This window comes from Chrysochloris asiatica, unplaced genomic scaffold (genome assembly GCF_000296735.1).
Source record: "Chrysochloris asiatica unplaced genomic scaffold, ChrAsi1.0 scaffold00282, whole genome shotgun sequence".
In the NCBI taxonomy this organism is placed as follows: domain Eukaryota; kingdom Metazoa; phylum Chordata; class Mammalia; order Afrosoricida; family Chrysochloridae; genus Chrysochloris; species Chrysochloris asiatica.
In genome coordinates, this window is record NW_006408800.1 from 1,347,763 (window position 1) to 1,365,986 (window position 18,224).

At 38.3% G+C, this 18,224-nt stretch overlaps 1 protein-coding gene across 1 annotated transcript in view; it reads right to left on the minus strand.

The window, feature by feature from the left end:
* Positions 1–923: 923 nt before the first annotated feature.
* The window catches only part of TM2D3 (TM2 domain containing 3), a 27,608-nt gene continuing 10,307 nt past the window's right edge, over positions 924–18,224 (minus strand). The window contains exons 2-5 of the mRNA XM_006874528.1: positions 15,824–15,981; positions 9,796–9,970; positions 3,552–3,627; positions 924–1,131 (exon numbers count right to left, since the gene is read on the minus strand). Coding sequence (XP_006874590.1) covers positions 966–1,131; positions 3,552–3,627; positions 9,796–9,970; positions 15,824–15,981 — 575 coding nt within the window. The 3' untranslated portion in view covers positions 924–965. The remainder of the gene's footprint in view (positions 1,132–3,551; positions 3,628–9,795; positions 9,971–15,823; positions 15,982–18,224) is intronic.

Below are 18,224 nucleotides of genomic sequence, written 5' to 3' on the forward strand. Positions count from 1 at the left end.
GCTATGAGTCAGAACTGACGTGACAGCATTTAACAATAACAACACACAGATACACCGTCACAGAACTTACAGATGGTGGGAGTTCAGGTAGATGACTTTATTTAGTTAACAGAATAAAACCACTCTGCACTTTTTTCAATAATAGCTAAAGAGTGTTTCAAGGCAGATTACACTCAGGCCAGAGATCTGTGGGGGACTGACGTAAGCAATACATAACTAAAGACATAGGGATGACGTGTGATTTTCAATCACTGCAGCATCTATTCTTCTAGTTTTAACTATGCTCATTTAAAATTTTTCACAGAAAAAATATATTTTAGGCAAGCACAAATAAATTCCAAATAAACATGGTTTAATAACTTATTTTACCTTAATTAAGGCAGGCAAAGTACAGATACTGTACACTGATAGCAAATACAGGTATGCATTGCTTAAACATCCCCAATACATTCTGTCTGTAACACAGGCTGTTATGTTGGATTCACCTATTCCACTATAACCCCCAAGCTGCTCTTGCACTCTGTGAGTGCTTGAAGCCTGGGGTTTGCAAACTTACATCTATAATTGGCACCGTCAAGGTGCATGGTACTCTCCAAGCAGCCTTAGGGAGCATGGTCAGAACTGGAAATCTCGAGGGAAGGAACAGCCGTGTCTCCACACAAGCACATGCCAGTAGCGGCAGCACAGCTCAGGACTGCAAGCTGCCATGACTGGCTTCAGCTACCAAGTTTCAACCACGTTGTAGTAACCTTGGTAGCTACTGTGGTTGTCAAATCACTGCCTCGACACCAGCCCCACCTCTTGGCACCCTTCCAAGCAATCCCTTCCTCCCCACGAACAAATACATAATAAGGGTGGACACTGCCCAAATGGACATTACACAGTGCATACCTGTACGTCAATATAGATCACATTATTTTCTACTTTTTCTAAGCTCTTCCTCTCTGAAGCATATCAAAAGCAAGTTAAATGTACAAAGAACCATCTGCTGGTCCGACATAGCCAACGCCAATTAGCAAGACATCTATCAGTGTCCATATTCCCAGGCCACCAAAGCTGAAGAGTTTGCCAAGGCCCTCACGCCACTGGCCCAGGTAGAAACGGTCAGCTCCAAAGCCACCAAGGGTGATGCTGTAACATAAAACAAAGAATTCATAAGACTTTCTCCACAGTGTTATAACTGTGCTAAGTGCTATTTGTGAAAAGGCCCCAAAAATATTACCAACTTTAACTATTACATAAATAATGATGTCACAATTTTACACTACGAAATAATCACTGGTAAAATTTTTTCATGTCAAAAGTAAACATTACTTTTAGCAGTACTAAAATCTAATGTTTTCTCTTTTAAAGACAATCTACGCTGCCGCTTTAGCCTGGTCAATAGAAAGAGCACTAACGTAGCAGTCAGGAGTTGGGAGTCTTCTATCAGCTCAGAAGCAATCTAGGTGACCAGGATTAAGATCTTTAACTTTTCCGGTCACTCAAAAACTTTAGCTTAGGGAAGAATGACTTAAGGTTCTTTCCAATTCTAAAGCCTAACAATTTTAGAAAAACTTTCTAATGTATTTCTTTTTAAGATTTCAATCTTGAAAATTGCAAACATATACAAAGCAAAAACATAGAGAAGATTGTACCCATGGCCCCAATCCAACAATTGTTTTTTTCTGGCTGTCAATTCTGATGCATGGTGACCTCACTGCACCAGTGTAAAATTGTATTCCATAGGGTTCTCTTGGTGACCTCAGTGTAAAATTGTACTCCATAGGGTTCTCTTGGTGACCCCACTGCACCAGTGTAAAATTGTACTCCATAGGGTTCTCTTTCTTTCTTTTTTTTAAAAACCTTTTTATTGTGAACCAGGTTAAGGTTTACAGAGCAGATCAGCTTGCCACTCAACAAGTCACACATACTTTGTTTCACTTCACTGACTACAATCCCCACATCTGACATCACTGATCCCACTTCCTCGGTTCTATTTCTCTTTTTTATTTCCAGTTTTATTCCTCCTTCTTTCCTAACCTTTCTGAATTCTGTCCTTAAGTAAACTTAACTGACCTTCTGAGCTCTGCAATGAATAGACTGTGTCACACTGACTCTAATCATTACTAACGTGAAGCCAATGTTGGTCCATTTAGTCCCTCACCCCTCCTCCATCCCAGGTTACTTGGAAGTGAATAGTTTTGAAGACACTATATTAAACTCTAGGAAGAAACCTATTCTTGATTTTTATAAGTTGATAAATGTACCATGGTAATGTCAGATGTTAACAGTAGGGGAAACTGGGTGAGGGTTGTACAGGAAGTAATTACCTCTGCAACTTTTCTGTAAATCTAAAATTAGTCCAAAATTAAAAGTAATTTTTAAAAAAGAGGCAGATGTTAAGTTCTATTTTGAGTCATTCCTCACCACAACTGTGGCCATATATATAATCTTATTTTTTATTATTTTCTATTTTGGACTCCTTTGCGGATATGTTGTACCTTCCTGTCAGAAAACCCCTCTTTCCCAGCCGAAACCCCACTGCAAGGGTTCCAAATAAGAGTGACTTTCCACCTAGAGACACAGGCAGTTTTTGGCAATTTCTGGAGACAGTTCTAATTGTCATAACGGTGAATGCTACTGGCATCTAGTGGGTAAAAACTAGTAATGCTGCTAAATATCTCTGTTCACAAGACAGCATCCCATAACAAATAATCTAGTCCAAAATGTCAATGGTGATGAGAGTGAAAAATCCTGCCCTATGCTAAACAGGAGTCCTGGTGTGGTGCTAGGGGTTAATGTGCTGGACTGTAAGGTTGGACTGATTTATAAGGTTGGTGGTTCAAGCTCATCAACCACTCCTCAGAAACCCTACACAGGGTTTCTATGAGTTGGAACCAAGTCGACAGCACCTAACAACAAAATTAGGTTGAAGGCTACAACTCTATGCCTTCAACTTTATATAGCGAAGTTTTGCATGTTTCTCTTGGGTCATTTTCATTTTTCTTCTCAAGTTTTCAGTTATAAAGCATGCATTTTTTTTAACAGTAAGAACTTACTAAAAATTTAAAGCATACACCATAAATCTACCTATTTTAAATGATCTATGGTGGAGATCGGGTACCCTGGTGTGGTGCTGTGGGTTTGAACTGCAAGGTCAGCGTTTCAAGCTCACCAGCTGCTCCTCGGAAACCCTATAAAGGGCCGCTATGAGTCAAAATCAACTCGACGGCACTTAACAACAACAAAATGGTAGAGAAGTTAGTCATTTACAGATTCACAGTAGATTTAAGGAGAGAAAGGCTGGTTGGTTCTACCAACAATAACAATGACTTCATTACATCATCTCTAGAAGGCACAGGAGACAAGCCAATGTTGCTGCCACTATATTCCACATGCATCAGTGTGGTCATCTACACTGGTATTCTAGCGTGTATCTGTCACATGTGATAGGATCAAAGCTAAAAAGGAGCTTTGTTGAGCTCAGTTTTGAAAGATTCCAGTGATTCAAATAATTTTTTTTCATTCAAATGGCATCTTTGTTTTAACTGATTAAACACAAAGCTTACCTCAGAGCCAAAGCAGTGGACCATTTATAACCTCCAGTCCAATTACAGTACAGCATTTTGGGGAAAATACGGTTACCTTAAAAACAGGAAAACATTCCACATAGAAAGACGGGTATAAAAATATTCTGATGCAGTGACTAGTGACCTCATAATCTAAAATATTTATTTTTAAAAACCTCTTTTTAAAATAATAATCACTATGAATATTGTTTAAAATGAACAATAACATGTAAGTCCTTACTACCGATAAGTATAGATGTTTTTAACCAGGCAAGTAGTACAGCTTGTTGTTGTTAGGTGTCATCGAGTCAGTGCCGACTCATAGCGACCTAATGCAAAGCAGAACGAAACACTGCCCGATCCTGGGCCAACCTCACTACTGTTGCCACGCCTGAGTCCATCGATGCTGCCACTTGACCAATCCATCTCGTTGGGGGTCTTCCTCTTTTTCTCTGACCCTCCACCTTACCAAACATGATATCCCTCTCCAGTGACTGGTCCCTCCTGACAATATGTCTCAAGTATGAGAGATGAAGTTTGGTCATCTTGGCCTCCAAGGAGTACTCTGGCTGCACTTCTTCTAAAACTGATCTATTGGTTCTTTTGGCAGCCCATGACACTTTCAATATTCTCCTCCAACACCATAACTCAAAAGTATCAATTCTTCTAAGGTGTTCCTTATTGACTGTCCAGCTTTCACATGCATATGAGGTTATGGAAAATACCATGGCTTGGGTCAGGCACACCTTAGATCTCAAGCTAACATCTTTGCTCTTCAACACTCCAAAAAGGTCTTGTACAGCACATTTGCCTACCGTAATACGTCGTTTGATTTTTTGACTGCTGCTTCCGTGAGTATAGATAATTGATCCAAGAAGAATGAAGCCCTTGACAACTTCAATCTTTTCTCTGTTGATAAGAATGTTGTTTATTGGTCCAGTGGTGGGATTTTTGTTTTCTTTACATTGAGATGCATTCCATACCAAAGGCTGTGCTCTTTGATCTTCATCAGTAAATGTTTTAAGTCCTCTTCACTTTCAGCAATCAAGGTTGTATCATCTGCATATCGCAGATTGTTAATGAGTATTACTCCAGTCCTGATGCCATGTTTTTCTTCATATAACCCAGCTTCTGAGATTATTTGTTCAGCATACAGGTTGAATAAGTATGGTGAAAGAATACAACCTTGTTGCACACCTTTCTTAATTTTAAACCATTCAGTGTTTCCATGTTCTGTTTGAACAACTGCCTCTTGGTCCAGGTACAGATTCCTCATGAGCACAATTAAGTGTTCCGGAATTCTCATACTTCACAATGTTGTCCATAGTTTGTCATGATCCACACAATCTAAAGCCTTTGCATAGTCAATAAAGAGCAGGCAAACATCTTTCTGTTATTCTCTGCTTTCAGCCAAGACAGTACAGTTTAGTGAATACAAATGGCCTACTGCATATCAGGACTTAGGATGAAGTTACAGTAATGTGAAGTCCTGACATAAATAAACAAGCCAATGGAGAAAGGAAAGTCCAGAAAAAAGAACTGTGGATATTTCAGCATCTCATGTATGACAAAGGTCACAATAAAGATCAGAAGGGAAGAGGCACTGAGACAACTGGTTATGTAAGAAAATAAGTGAAATTAAATCCCTAGTTCATATCATATACCAAAACCAACTCCAGATGGATACAGACTGATACACGAAAAGCCATACTTGAAGAAAAAGAGGTCACCAAACTCAGAGAGAGGTTGAGAGAAAGTACTAAATAATTAGCATCCAAATTATAAAAGTTACTAAAAATCTTTACCAAAAAACAAAAATTAAGGATAATAAGTAATAAGAGAGGGCTTCAAAAATTTCATGGGAAAATGGATTTGAAAGATAATGGATAGGATGTTTACATGAACGTTTTGAGCCCCCTCATATATAAGATTTGGATTATTAAGAACTGCTGTGTCCTACTGGTGGCAATTTAAAATGATAAAACCATTTAACAAAATAGCATATGGAGCCCTGGTGTGGTGCTGTGGGTTAACGCACCAGACTGCAAAGCCATTTGAACTGCAAAGTCGGCAGTTCCAGCTGCAAAGTCGGAAACTTTGTCAGAAACTTTGTACAGGGTCGCTATGGGTCGGAACCGACTCGACAGCACTTAACAACAACAATGGATACATACAAAACATTAACAGTAGCATGATCTATAAGAGCAAGAAATATTACCTATTAAAGATACATGTGAGAATAGGTAAACTAGGCTACAAGGGTAACTCAAAAAGTACTAGCTAATACATACATGGGTTTATTTAAAAAAAAAAAAAAAATGGCATTTAAGCATGTCTGTGAACAGTGGGTGGCTGCAGACCAGCAATACACTTGTCTTAGTCATGCTGTTGTCATTACGTGCTGTGGAGTCAATTCCAACTCATAGTGACCCTGTACAGGGTTTCCGAGGCTGCAAATCTTTACAGAAGCAGAAAGCCTTATCTTTCTCCCACAGAGCAGCTGGTAGTTTCGAACAGCTGACCTAAAGGTTCGCAGCCCAATTTTCGTAACCACTATGCTATCAGAGCTCCTTTTAGTCTTGCTAGGGTACCTTAAAAAACAAAAGGTGCCATGGTAGTTGGCACAGGACCAGGTAGTGTTTCATTCTGTTGTGCATAAGGTCACTATGAGTCGTTACCAACTTGATGGTGCCTAGCAACCATAATAGAAAAAAAACAACAAAACAACTTTGAAGTCCGGGCTAATATATTTTTAAGACATCTTCCCAAATCATTGAAACTTTACAAAAAGTTTACAGGAATGTGGTCCCACATAAAACAACAGTTTTTAACTGGATCAAGCATTTTAAGGAAGACCTCAAAGATGAGAAAAGAGAGAGAAGACCATCAACCTCAGTGAATGAAGAAACTGAGGCTGAAGATCAGAAACTGGTAGAAGACTGTAGAATTACCACTGATGCAACAGCTACTGTGGAGTCCTGCTGTGGTGCTCTGGGACTAAGCACTGGACTGCAAGGTCAGCTCACCAGCCGCTGCTTAGAAGCCCTATACAAGGTCGTTATGATTGGAGCCAATTCTACGGCACTTAACAACAACAATTTCTACCGATGTTGAGACCTCACATCATTTGACATTTTTTATTTAACTCAGCAAACTTTCAATTGGATGGGTGCCAAAAGCAGGAGTGAAGCTAATGGAGATGATTTTATGAAACAAATCATAACCAGGGAGGTGTCTTGGATTTACCAATATGATCCAGAGAGCAAGTTGGTTGAATCAAAACAGTGGCTTCTAAGGGGATCTGCTGGGCCAGTTCAATTCAAGGCAGAGATCTCAGTCAGCTTAGGAGGTAATGGTGATTGTTCCAAAAGGGTAATTGGAATAAATTTTCTTGACGGACACGGAATGACCACAGGAGCTTATTATAAAATACGTCCAAGAAAACTGAAAACTGCATTGCTGAGAAAAAGACCAGCAAAGTGACGCTGAGGAAGTTTTTTTCCATCTCGACAGTGCACCTGACTGCTCCTACTTTGAGGGTAGCAAGAGCTGTCCTCAGGGAATTTCTTTAGGAAACTTTATCCATTTACTGTACAGCCCTGATCTTGCCCCGAACTCAAAGAACATTTCAAAGGATCCTAAGGATGGAAAATTTACCATTTTGAGATGGTGTAAATCAAAGAACATAGAATTCTTTGAGAAAGGATTAGTGAGATAGAAACATTGCCTTAAAATGGGTATAGACTACATGGAGGGTAGGCCAAGATTGTCTTCCTAATGAACTTTTGCTTCTTCCTGTATGATGTTCTTGATGGCATTCCACAATTCTTCTGGTCTTTAATCATTACTGTCTAATGCATCAAATCTGTTCTTGAAATGATCTCTAAATTCAGGTGGGACATGTTCAAGGTCAAATATTGGCTCTTGTGGACTTGTTTTAATTTTCTTCAGCTTCAGCCTGAACTTGCATATGAGCCAATTGACAGTCTGTTCAACAGTCTGCCCCTGGCCTTGTTTTGACTGATGATTTTTCCACCACATCTTTCCACACATGTAGTCCATTTGATTTCTGTGTATTCCATCTCATGAAATCAATGTGTATAGTCTTTTATATTGTTTAAAAAATGTATTTGCAATGAATAAATCACTGGCCTTGAAAAATTCTATCATGCAATCTCCAGCATTGCTTCTATCATCAAAGCCATACTTCCTAACTACTGATCCTTCCTCTGTTTCCAACCTTTACATTCCAATCGCCAGTAATTTATCAGTACCTCTTGATTGCATGTTTGATCAATTTCAGACTGAAGAATTTCAGACTGAAGAAGTTGGCAGAATTCTAAAATGTCATCAACACTGGCTTTAGTGGTTGGCACATCAATTTGAATAACAGTTGTATTAACTGGACTTCTTTGTAGGCAAATGGGTATTATCCCATCACAGGCAGCATTATACTTCAGGAAAGATCTAAAATGTTCTTTTTGTTGATGAATGTGATACTATTCCTCTTCAATTTGTCATTCCTGGCATAGTAAATCAAATGACTGTCAGATTCAAAATGGCAATACCAGTCCATTTCACTGCCTAGGACATCAATCTTCATGTGTTCCATCTCATTTTTGACAACTTTTAATTTTCTTAGATTCATCCTTCGCACAGTCCATATTTCTCCTCTTTTTGAGTTGTGCCTCATCAGTGAACGAAGGTCCCAAAAGCTTTACTGCATTCATGTCATCACAATCAGCTCTAGCTCTTCCCCGGTCATATTTTGAGAGTGTCATAAGATGAGCCTGAGAACTCATCTTCCGGCACTAAATCTGACAACATTCTGGTGCTATCTGACAGTATTCCACTGTTTTCATAAGGTTTTAATTGACTAAACATTCAGAAGTAGTATGCTTCTCCTTCTAGTCTAGCTCAGTCTGGCAGCTAAAACCTATCCTCTGAGTGACCCTGCTGGTATTTAAACTACTGTGTGATAGCTTCCAGTATCATAGCAACACACAAGCTGCTACAGTATGACAAACTAACAGATGAGTGGTGGATTTTTTTTGCCCGTTGAATCCTTTCAATATTGCAAGTCAAGGCTGGAATTTTTTCTTCAGTTCTTTCACCTTATGAAATGCTCAGTGTGTTCTTACCTTTTGGTTTCCTAACTCTAACTTTTTGCATATTTCACTGTAATACATGACTCTGTCTTCTCAAGCTGTTGTTGTTGTTGTTGTTGTTAAGTGCCATCGAGTCGGGTCCGACCCATAGCGACCCTGTACAGGGTTTCCGAGGGTGTAAATCTTTACGGGAGTAGAAAGCCTCATCTTTCTCCCGCGGAGCGGCTGGTAGTTTCGAACCGCTGACCTTAAGGTTCGCAGCCCGATTCGTAACCACTACGCTACCAGAGCCTTTGAAATTTTCTGTTCAGATTTTATTTCCTCATTTTAGCTTCTCTACACTCAAGAGCAAATTTTAGAGTCTCCTCTGACTTCCATATTGGTCTTTTCTTTCTTTCTTATCTTTTTAATGACCTTTTTCTTTCTTCTTGTATGACGTTCTTGATGTCATCCCATTAACTTTTCTGGTCTTCAGTCATTCGTGTTAATGAATCAAATCTGTTCTTAAGGTGGTCTCCAAATTCAGGTGGGACATGTTCAATGTCATATTTTGTCTCTCATTTACTTGCTGTCAGTTTGATTCCATGTGGTGAGGTTAAGAAAGGCATTTGTGGTGAATAAGTCATTGATCTTTCAAAATTCTACCGTGTGGTCTCCACCATCATTTCTCTCATCAAGGCCACATTTTCCAACTACTCATCTTTCCTCTTTGCTTCTAAATTTCACATTCCAATCACCAGTAATTATCAGTCAATTATCCTATCACAGACAGCATAATACTTCAAGATAGGCCTTGAAATGTTCTTTTTTGACAATGTAGGTAACATCATTCCACTTGAATTTGTTATTCCTGGATGGAAAGCCTTATTATAATTGTCTGATTCTAAATGGTCAACAGTAGTCCATTTTAACACACTAACGCCTAGAGTAATAATCTTTATTTGAAAAGGCAGAATAGTTATAAAAACTTATGAACTTTAAATATTCTGGATACATCCTGCTGCCATTTTTTTTTAATCCATTAAGTTCATCAAGGAGGCTTGGAATAACTAAAAAGCTGATTAAATAATTTAATTCTCATATCTCAGATTAAAATTAAAGCAATGTCCTGACATTCCGTGGGGCCTCAGACTTACCCAAGCAGTGAATGTGGTCCCGTACAGTGCAGTTGGCAGCATAGCGCTGCCGCGGACAGGACACTGTCATGCAGTTGATGGTGTTGGAACACTTGTAATCTGTTTCTGGCAGCTGCCAGCAAAATCTACAAGTCATATTGATGATGAAGTTCTTTTGGGGTTTGAAGTCTTCATCCTATATACCAAAGGACGACACAGAGTTAACAAACCATCAGATAATAATGTTTTCATGTAAATAAAACTATACAGTCATATGGCACAAAGCTTCCAAAACACTTATATTTACGACCTGATACTAAATGTCAGAAAAAGAGGTTCCAAAATATTATGTATGAAAAGCAAATTCACGTACTGTGATCCTATAATCATAAAAAAATATATAAATACTCATATCTAAGAAAAAAATCTAGATAAATTTACAACAAAATGTTAACAAAGATATCATACTGCTTTTGCTTAGCTAAATTTTCAATAATGAGCATATGCACTTTTGTTAAGTGAGAAAAAAGGAGTAAAAATGTATTTTATAAATCCACAGGGCCACTGATAGCTGGAACACCTGAATACATTTGTTTGAGGTCACTGAGCTACAAGTCTTCTAATCACCAATCACAAGACTATGCTTCTCAGTCTCAAATCTTCCCTAACATCTCTAATCATGGCCTGGTTCACCACTCAAGGGCTATCGCTGCTGCTCCCCCACCCTTCATGAGCCCTAGCATGACCACAGGCAGTTCACAGAGAACTAACCTCAACTAAGAAAATCCACAAGACATGAAGAGGCTCAAGAAGTGGTCAATGTTAGCTGTTAGTTTTTATTTTCCTCAAAGAATATATAATCACTGGTTTACTTGCTTGGCTTCCAAATTTCTAATTTTTTATTTATTTAATTTTCCCTTTCCTCCCAACCTTGATAACCATCAAAGCACATTTCTTTTGGCATGAAAATCTTTCTTTCCTTTTTACAATTAGTGGACTTATATAAGATTTGTCCTTTTGTGATTAGTTTCACTCAGCATGTCCACTGGGTTCATCCATGTTGTGAGGTGTTTGGCAGATTTGCTATTCTTCAGTGTTGCATAGTATTCCATTGTATGTAAGTACCAGTTTAACTATTCTTCTGTTGGTGGGTATTTAGGCTGTCTCCAACTTTTTGCTATTGCGAATAGTGCTGCAATGGACATGGTGTGCATACATCTATTTGTGTCATGACTCTTATTTCTTGAGAATATATACCAAGTAGAGGGATTGCTGGATCATAAAGTATTTCTATTTCCAACTTTTAGAGACCATACCATTTTCCACAGTGCTTGCACCATTTTACAGCTCCACCAGCAGTGTAGGAGGGTCCCAGTCTCTTCACACCCTTGCCAGTACTTGTTGTTTTCTCTTTCTGTGAACTGTGCTATTAATACTGAGACAAAATGATATCTCACTGTTTTGATTTGCATCTAACAGCTAATGGTCATGAACAATTTTTCATATATTTGTTAGTTGCCTTAGTATCTTCTCTGGTGCAGTGTCTGTTCATGTACTCTGCTCATTTTTTAATTGGATTGCATTTTTCTTGTTGAGGTGTTGAAGTGTTCTATAAATTTTAGAGTAGTGGATTGTCTGATAAGTCATTGTCAAAAAATTTCTCCCTGTCCCTTTTGGTGAAATCTTTTGTTGCACATAAAGTTCTTAGCTTTTAGCTTTGGAGACCAGAAATTTGGACTGTTTTGTTTCTCCATTTTAATTTTAAAAGTGTTTATCTTGTTTTTGTTTTGTTTTTAAATACAAGCAATGCATGTTATTTTAATATTGCAAATTAGGAGAAAACAGTACATAATCTATAACTTCTCTACACATAACAACTTTTAATCTTTCAATTTTTTTATATATCTATTCATGATTGTCTGTGTATATAGGTGGACTCAATTACAGTGAATTATAAGTAATTAAGCCCAAAAGTACTGCTACAAAATCAAAGAAACCCTTATTGAATAAAAACATCAAAATATGAAAGGCATTGTTTTGGAACATATCCTCCACTTAGGTCTACACACTTCTGAAGGTGGTATTTCCATCTCTCTAACCCTCTTCTAAAGAATTCTGTGCTCTTTGACTTACACCTCGTCAAAACTGTAGTTCTGGCATCTTCAAAGGACTGAAATCATGTGCCACTGAAATGTTTTTTTGAGTTTAGAGAAAACAAGAAATTTAAAGAGGCAAGGTCAGGGATGTAGGGTGGACGGGTAAGGTTTCTCAATGAAATCCTCATAAGACAGTTTTTGCTATCCTCAAAGAAAGAGCAAGCAGGTATACTGTCAAGATGGAAAATTTCCTTAGCGCTACTTTGCTAGCCTTTTTCTCATCATTGCAGTTTTCCATTTTCTTAAAATTGCTTCATAATAAGACCTTACGATCATTCTGTGTTCTTTAAAAAAAAAAAAATCTATTCAGATTACCTTTTTAGAACAGTCACCATAACCTTCTGAGCTGACCTCTCTGCCTTAAATTCGATTGGCCCAGCCGCTGCCCTCAGAAGCCACTGTTCTGATTGAACCTTGCTCTCTGAATCATTGATAAATCCAAGAAACCGCCCTGACTGTGATTTGTTCCATAAAATCATCTTCATTAGCTTCACTTTCGTTTTGGGCACCCATCCAGCTGAAAGTTTTCTGAGATCAAGAAGTGTGTTTAAAATAAAAAATGTTGAATGACATGAGATCTCAATTTCAGTAGATATTACATCAAAGGTAATTCTACAGTCTTTTTACACAATTTCTGGACTTCAGTCATGAATTCTTCATTCATCAAAGCTGACAGTCTTCTCTTTCTTGGCTCATCTTTGAGGTCTTCCTGACCTTCCTTAAAATGCTTGATACATTTTTAAACTTGTTTTATGAGGGACCACATCTCCATGAACTTTCTGAAAAGCATCAATTTGAGAAGATGTCCCTTGAGTTCTATTAAAATGTTATTAGTCCAGCCCTCAAAGTCATTTTTTTCCATTGCATCTCTTTTTAAGGTAACCTAACACAGGGACCATCTGACTGGCCACTCACTAGTTGGGGTTCCTCTTGCCATCCCTGCTCAGCTTCCCCTCCCAACAAGCACTCAATCCACTTCTCTAGCCTTTCCTGTGAAGTTCAGGGTTCCCAAAATTTTGTCTGTGTCTATTTCATTTAGTCTCTCGTATCTTTGTTGTAGAGAATCTATGCAGTGCATCTGCCTCATCTGTCATCTTTCCAGAAGTCCTCTAAATATATCTTGTTTGGAATACACCCATGTATGTATGAACTGAAACTGCAGTAGCAGTACTTTTTTAATTAACTTGGTATTTACATGTTGTGCTGTTGTTATTGTTAAGTGTCGTTGAGTCGGTTCAGACTCATATTGACCCTTCCTAGGGTTTCTGAGGAGCAACTGCTGGGTTTCAACCACTGACCTTGCAGTTCAAACCAAGCTTCTGGTCCAGCGCATTACCCTGTAATACCATACCACGATGTTTACATAAATAGAATTACACTAAAAACATTTTGTATCCAGTTTTAATGTTGCTTTCATTCATAATGACAATCATTCGGACTCACAGCAACCCCACAGAACAGAGCTGCCAGAGGTGTAATCTTCATGGAAGCTGACTGCCACATAGATCTCCTGTGGGGCTCAAACCAATGACCTTTTGGTTAGCAGTCAAGCACTTAACCACTGCCCCAGGGCTCCTTATTCACATTATACAGTAACACGTTTCTAAATGATCATACAACATATTCATTAGTTTTTGATCAATATAAAACTGCTTTCTATGGACAGAGTTGAAAACTGGATAAGGTTCCACTTAATTTATGACATATTGTTTTTATGTGTTTACATATTTTTAGTGATTCATTTAGAACACAGAGTTTTATAACCTTTTTTAAAAAACAGTATTTTACCTGCAAATGGTACAAATTTCAAGACCCAACAGGACAGTAAAGAGTTAGCCTGAACTACAGGCCTGCCGTCAGCATCTGCCCTCCCAGTGCTGAGCACTGCATACCTGACCTGCATCACTTCCAGGGACAGTCTAGTCTACTCTATACACATGGAAGTTTATATCATACGTATCTGTCACTTACCAATGACAACAACATACACACATACATACATACACACTCCTAGTGTGGCATTATAGGATAAGCACTGGACTGCTAACCACAAAGTTGGCAGTTCAAACCTACCAGCTGCTCCTTGGAAACCCTATATAAGGCTGCTATGAGTTGGAACTGACTCAGTGGCACTTAACAAAATGAGTATATATGTATATAAAGGAGGGTTTTGTGTAAGTTATAAAGTGCAGCAACATGGAATTAATAAGTAAAAGACAATATGCATCTGCTTGCCAGATTTGACTAATACCTCCAAAAGGTTTGTCCACTCATTAACAAGGTATAAGAGTATTTGTCTTCTATATCCTCACCAACTCAAGAGAACTATCAAACTTTGTTATTTTTCCCCTAATGTGACGGGTTGAAATGCAATTAGCTTAATGGAAAATTTAAGCATTCTTTCATATGTTGAACGTCCATTTGTATTTCTTTTTTCTATGAACTACTGCTTATATTATAAGTCCATTTTTTTACCCATAGCCACTGGTAGCGTAGTGGTTACGAATCGGGCTGCGAACCTTAAGGTCAGCGGTTCGAAACTACCAGCCGCTCCGCGGGAGAAAGATGAGGCTTTCTACTCCCGTAAAGATTTACACCCTCGGAAACCCTGTACAGGGTCGCTATGGGTCGGACCCGACTCGATGGCACTTAACAACAACAACAACAACATTGTTTATTTATTGTTATTTTTTCCTAACCTTAACTTACTAATAGAAAACATCTATTAATTACAAATATTAGTCCATTATTTGTCACATTAGAAAAAGTTTTTCCTATTTTGTTATATGTCTTAATACTTTTTTAGCTCCATTAGAAATCTCCATTTTTAGTAGCCAAACATATTAATTCTTGGTTTTATGGCTTTGAAATTTTATTTCAAATTTAGAGACAACATTCCCACTTTGGGATTATAAGAACTATTTACTCTGGTCATTCAGGATTTCATTTTTCACATTAGATATTTGACTGATCCAGAATTTATGTGATAATTACATTTATTGATAACTAAAAAGATAGTGATCCAATTTGATTTATTTGTTTTAGAAAGCTATGTAGGCACCCCAATATCCACTAACCTTCTCCTCATCACAATTAACCCCTTCAAAAGCTCTATAGTAAAAAGACTGACCATTCCCTTTGTAAGCAACTGTCCTACTAACAGAGCACAGAATCCATGTAAAGAAAGGATACCTGCTCAGACACACTAGTGGACTGCCATCTCTAGGAAAGCTGTTCTGGACAAATGCCTTGGTTTCTTGTTTTACATAAGAATTTAAGAAGCCTTATACACAGCTAGTGCCAGCAGGGCCAGAGTAAATTTGCACTAATTCTTAGTGTCTCTTGCCTGACAAGAATTCCCAGACAAGAGAGTGTGCAGCAGTTACCTGGTCCACTTGTTAAAAATGCAGACAGCTGAGTCTCTCCAACCTATTCAGTTTTAGCAGGTCTGGGGCTGCCTCCAAGTCTGTGATTCTGACAGGAGCCAAAGACCTAGAAAGCAAGCATCTTGGTGTTCTCTCCATGGCACGGAATACTGACTAGGGAAGTCTTCCTGGGTTCCTTCCTGTCTAGGTTAAAATCAGAGCTCAGATATGAGTGTAATGACAGTAAAAGGGTTGTTTAATGGACGAGTACAGTTGAGCCTTTTCTATTTTTGCCTTTTTGTAAGTGGTCTGGTAGTTGTTCTAGTTGATCCTCATGCCCAAAAACTGTCATCCAAACCGTGCTCTGAAATGGAGTTTCAGTTTTCTAATGAAGTTGACCTGATTTCTAAAATACTATCTACAAAAGTTTTCTTTCAGAATTTTTTCCCAGTGGCCAAGTCTAAATTATTCTTTTTAATTCTAGGTTTACAATAAATGTATTTAGACTAAGTAGGCTTCAGTACTTACAACACAGGTAATAGAAGGCTTGACTGTGCAGTCAAAAGTGACAGGCTTCCCATAGACACAGGAGGAATTTGTCTTGCATTCAACACAGTCGGCTGGAAGTCGGCTACACAAACCATTGCTTGGACACTTCGTCACATAAGGTAGAGTTTCAGTACTTTCTATGCAGGTGAAAGAGAAGCTTATTATCTTAAAATACTGGTCAGAATAACAGGAAAAAAAATAATAATTTTCTAAGGTTGACATGATCATTCGCAATGAGATGTATGCGGAAAGACAGTCTGTGCGGAGAAGATGGGGCATGTGACACATAACCAGCAAAGTACAGAATACCACTGCCTCACGATATAGCTAAAGACCCATGTAACTGCAAAAGTCTACTGGAAACTGGTAGAGAACTGAGATTCAAACCTTGAGAACTTTATTTCATTAAATACAAACTTACAACAACAACAACAAAAAAGTCCTATTGGAATTCTTACTCAAACATGACAGTGGTTGTTATAAGTAGTAAGGAATAAAAAGACGAGAAGCAATGAAGTGTGTAGGAGGGTGACCAATGTCTACTGGAGGAGTGGCATACTAGATGTGCCAGGTCCAGCCACTGGGTACAGGCAGGGTCATTAGGCTGCTGCTGTTTCAAGCATATATCTCCTTCATCCTTCAGCCTACACACTACCAAACACCTTATGTTCTATCGGGATGACTATGAATAGAACAGACAAGACCCTGTTCTAAAGAAGTATATTAGCAAAATTACCAGATATTGTGAAAAGAGCTATGATGAACTTAACAGTGGGCAATGAGGAAGATGTTTGCTTTAGCCAATGAAGTCTAAGGGAAGAATTCTTTGAGGAGGTAATAAATAAACCTGAAAACTGAGAGTAACAAATGTTCAACTATGAAAGGTGTTCAAGGCCCAGAGAAAATGAAGAATGAAGGACTTTAGGCAAGAAAGAGCTCAAAGGAACCTAGACTATGCAGAAAGTTTCTGTGGGACAGCACTCTGACTGTCTCTATGGAGGAAAAGGTGGTGGCTTAGGCTTGGAGATGGAGAAATGTAGGCGATTCACCTTGGTGGTATAGTGGGTTATGTGTTAGGCTGCCAACTGCAAGGCCAGCAGTTCAAATCCACCAGCTGCTTACCAGGAGAAAGATGAAGTTTCTATTCCCATAAAGATTTACAGTCTCAGAAACCCTCAACAGGGTTGCTATGAGTCCGAACCAAATTGATGGCACACAACCACCATGACCACCACAGAGAAAACTGATGAGACTTGCCAATAAACTACATGAGGGATTGAGGGAAATGGAAGAATCAGGACTTTGAGTCAAGCAAAATTAAGGAATAGAGCTTTTTTGTTGGTTTCATTGATTTAGAGAGTGGGGAGCAAAACTGTATTTTTGGTATATTAAATTAGAAACCAAAATGCCCAACATTTTTCAAGCTGAAAGAACTGTAGAAAAAACTCAAGCCCCAATTACAATACTGAAGGATTCTATGGACAAAATACTGAATGACATCGGAAACATCAAAAGAAAATAGAAGGACTATAGAGTCACTGTACCATAAAGGATTGGTCGATGTTCAATTATTTCAAGAGGTACCATATGATCAAGAACCAATGGTATTGAAGAGGTCCAAGCAGCACTGAAGGTATAGGAGAAAAACAAGGCTTCAAGAATTGATGTATAACAACGACAGCACTGAAAAGGACATTAGGAAAGCAATACCATTTACAATAACCACCCAAAGGGTGAAATATCTAGGAATACACGTAACCAGGGAAACAAAGAACCTATACAAAGAAAACTATAAAACACCACTACAAGACACCAAAGGAGACTTACAAAAATGGAAGAATATACCATGCTCCTGGATAGAAAGACTTAACATTGTGAAAACGTCAATACTGTCCAAAGCAATTTACACATATAATGCAATCCCAATCTAGATTCCAACAACACTCTTCAAAGAGATGGAGAAAACAATTACAAACTTTATATGGAAAGGAAAGAGACCCAGGAAAAGCAAAGCACTGCTTAAGAAGAATAAGGTTAGAAACCTCTCACTGCCTGATTTCAAAATTTATTACACAGCTACAGTGGTCAAAACAGCATGGTACTGGTACAACGAAAGATACATTGATCAATAGAACAGAATCAAGAATAAAGAAATTAACCCATTTACATACAGCCAACCGATTTTCGACAAAGTGCCTAACTGTATCATATGGGGAGTTGATAGTCTCTTCAACAAATGGTGTTATAGAACTGGCGAGCGATATGCAAAAGAGTCAAACAAGCCTTTTACCTCATGCCTTATACAAAAACCAACTCAGCATGGATTAAAGACCTAAATGTGAATCCCAGAATTATGAAGGCCATCAATGAAAAAATAGGG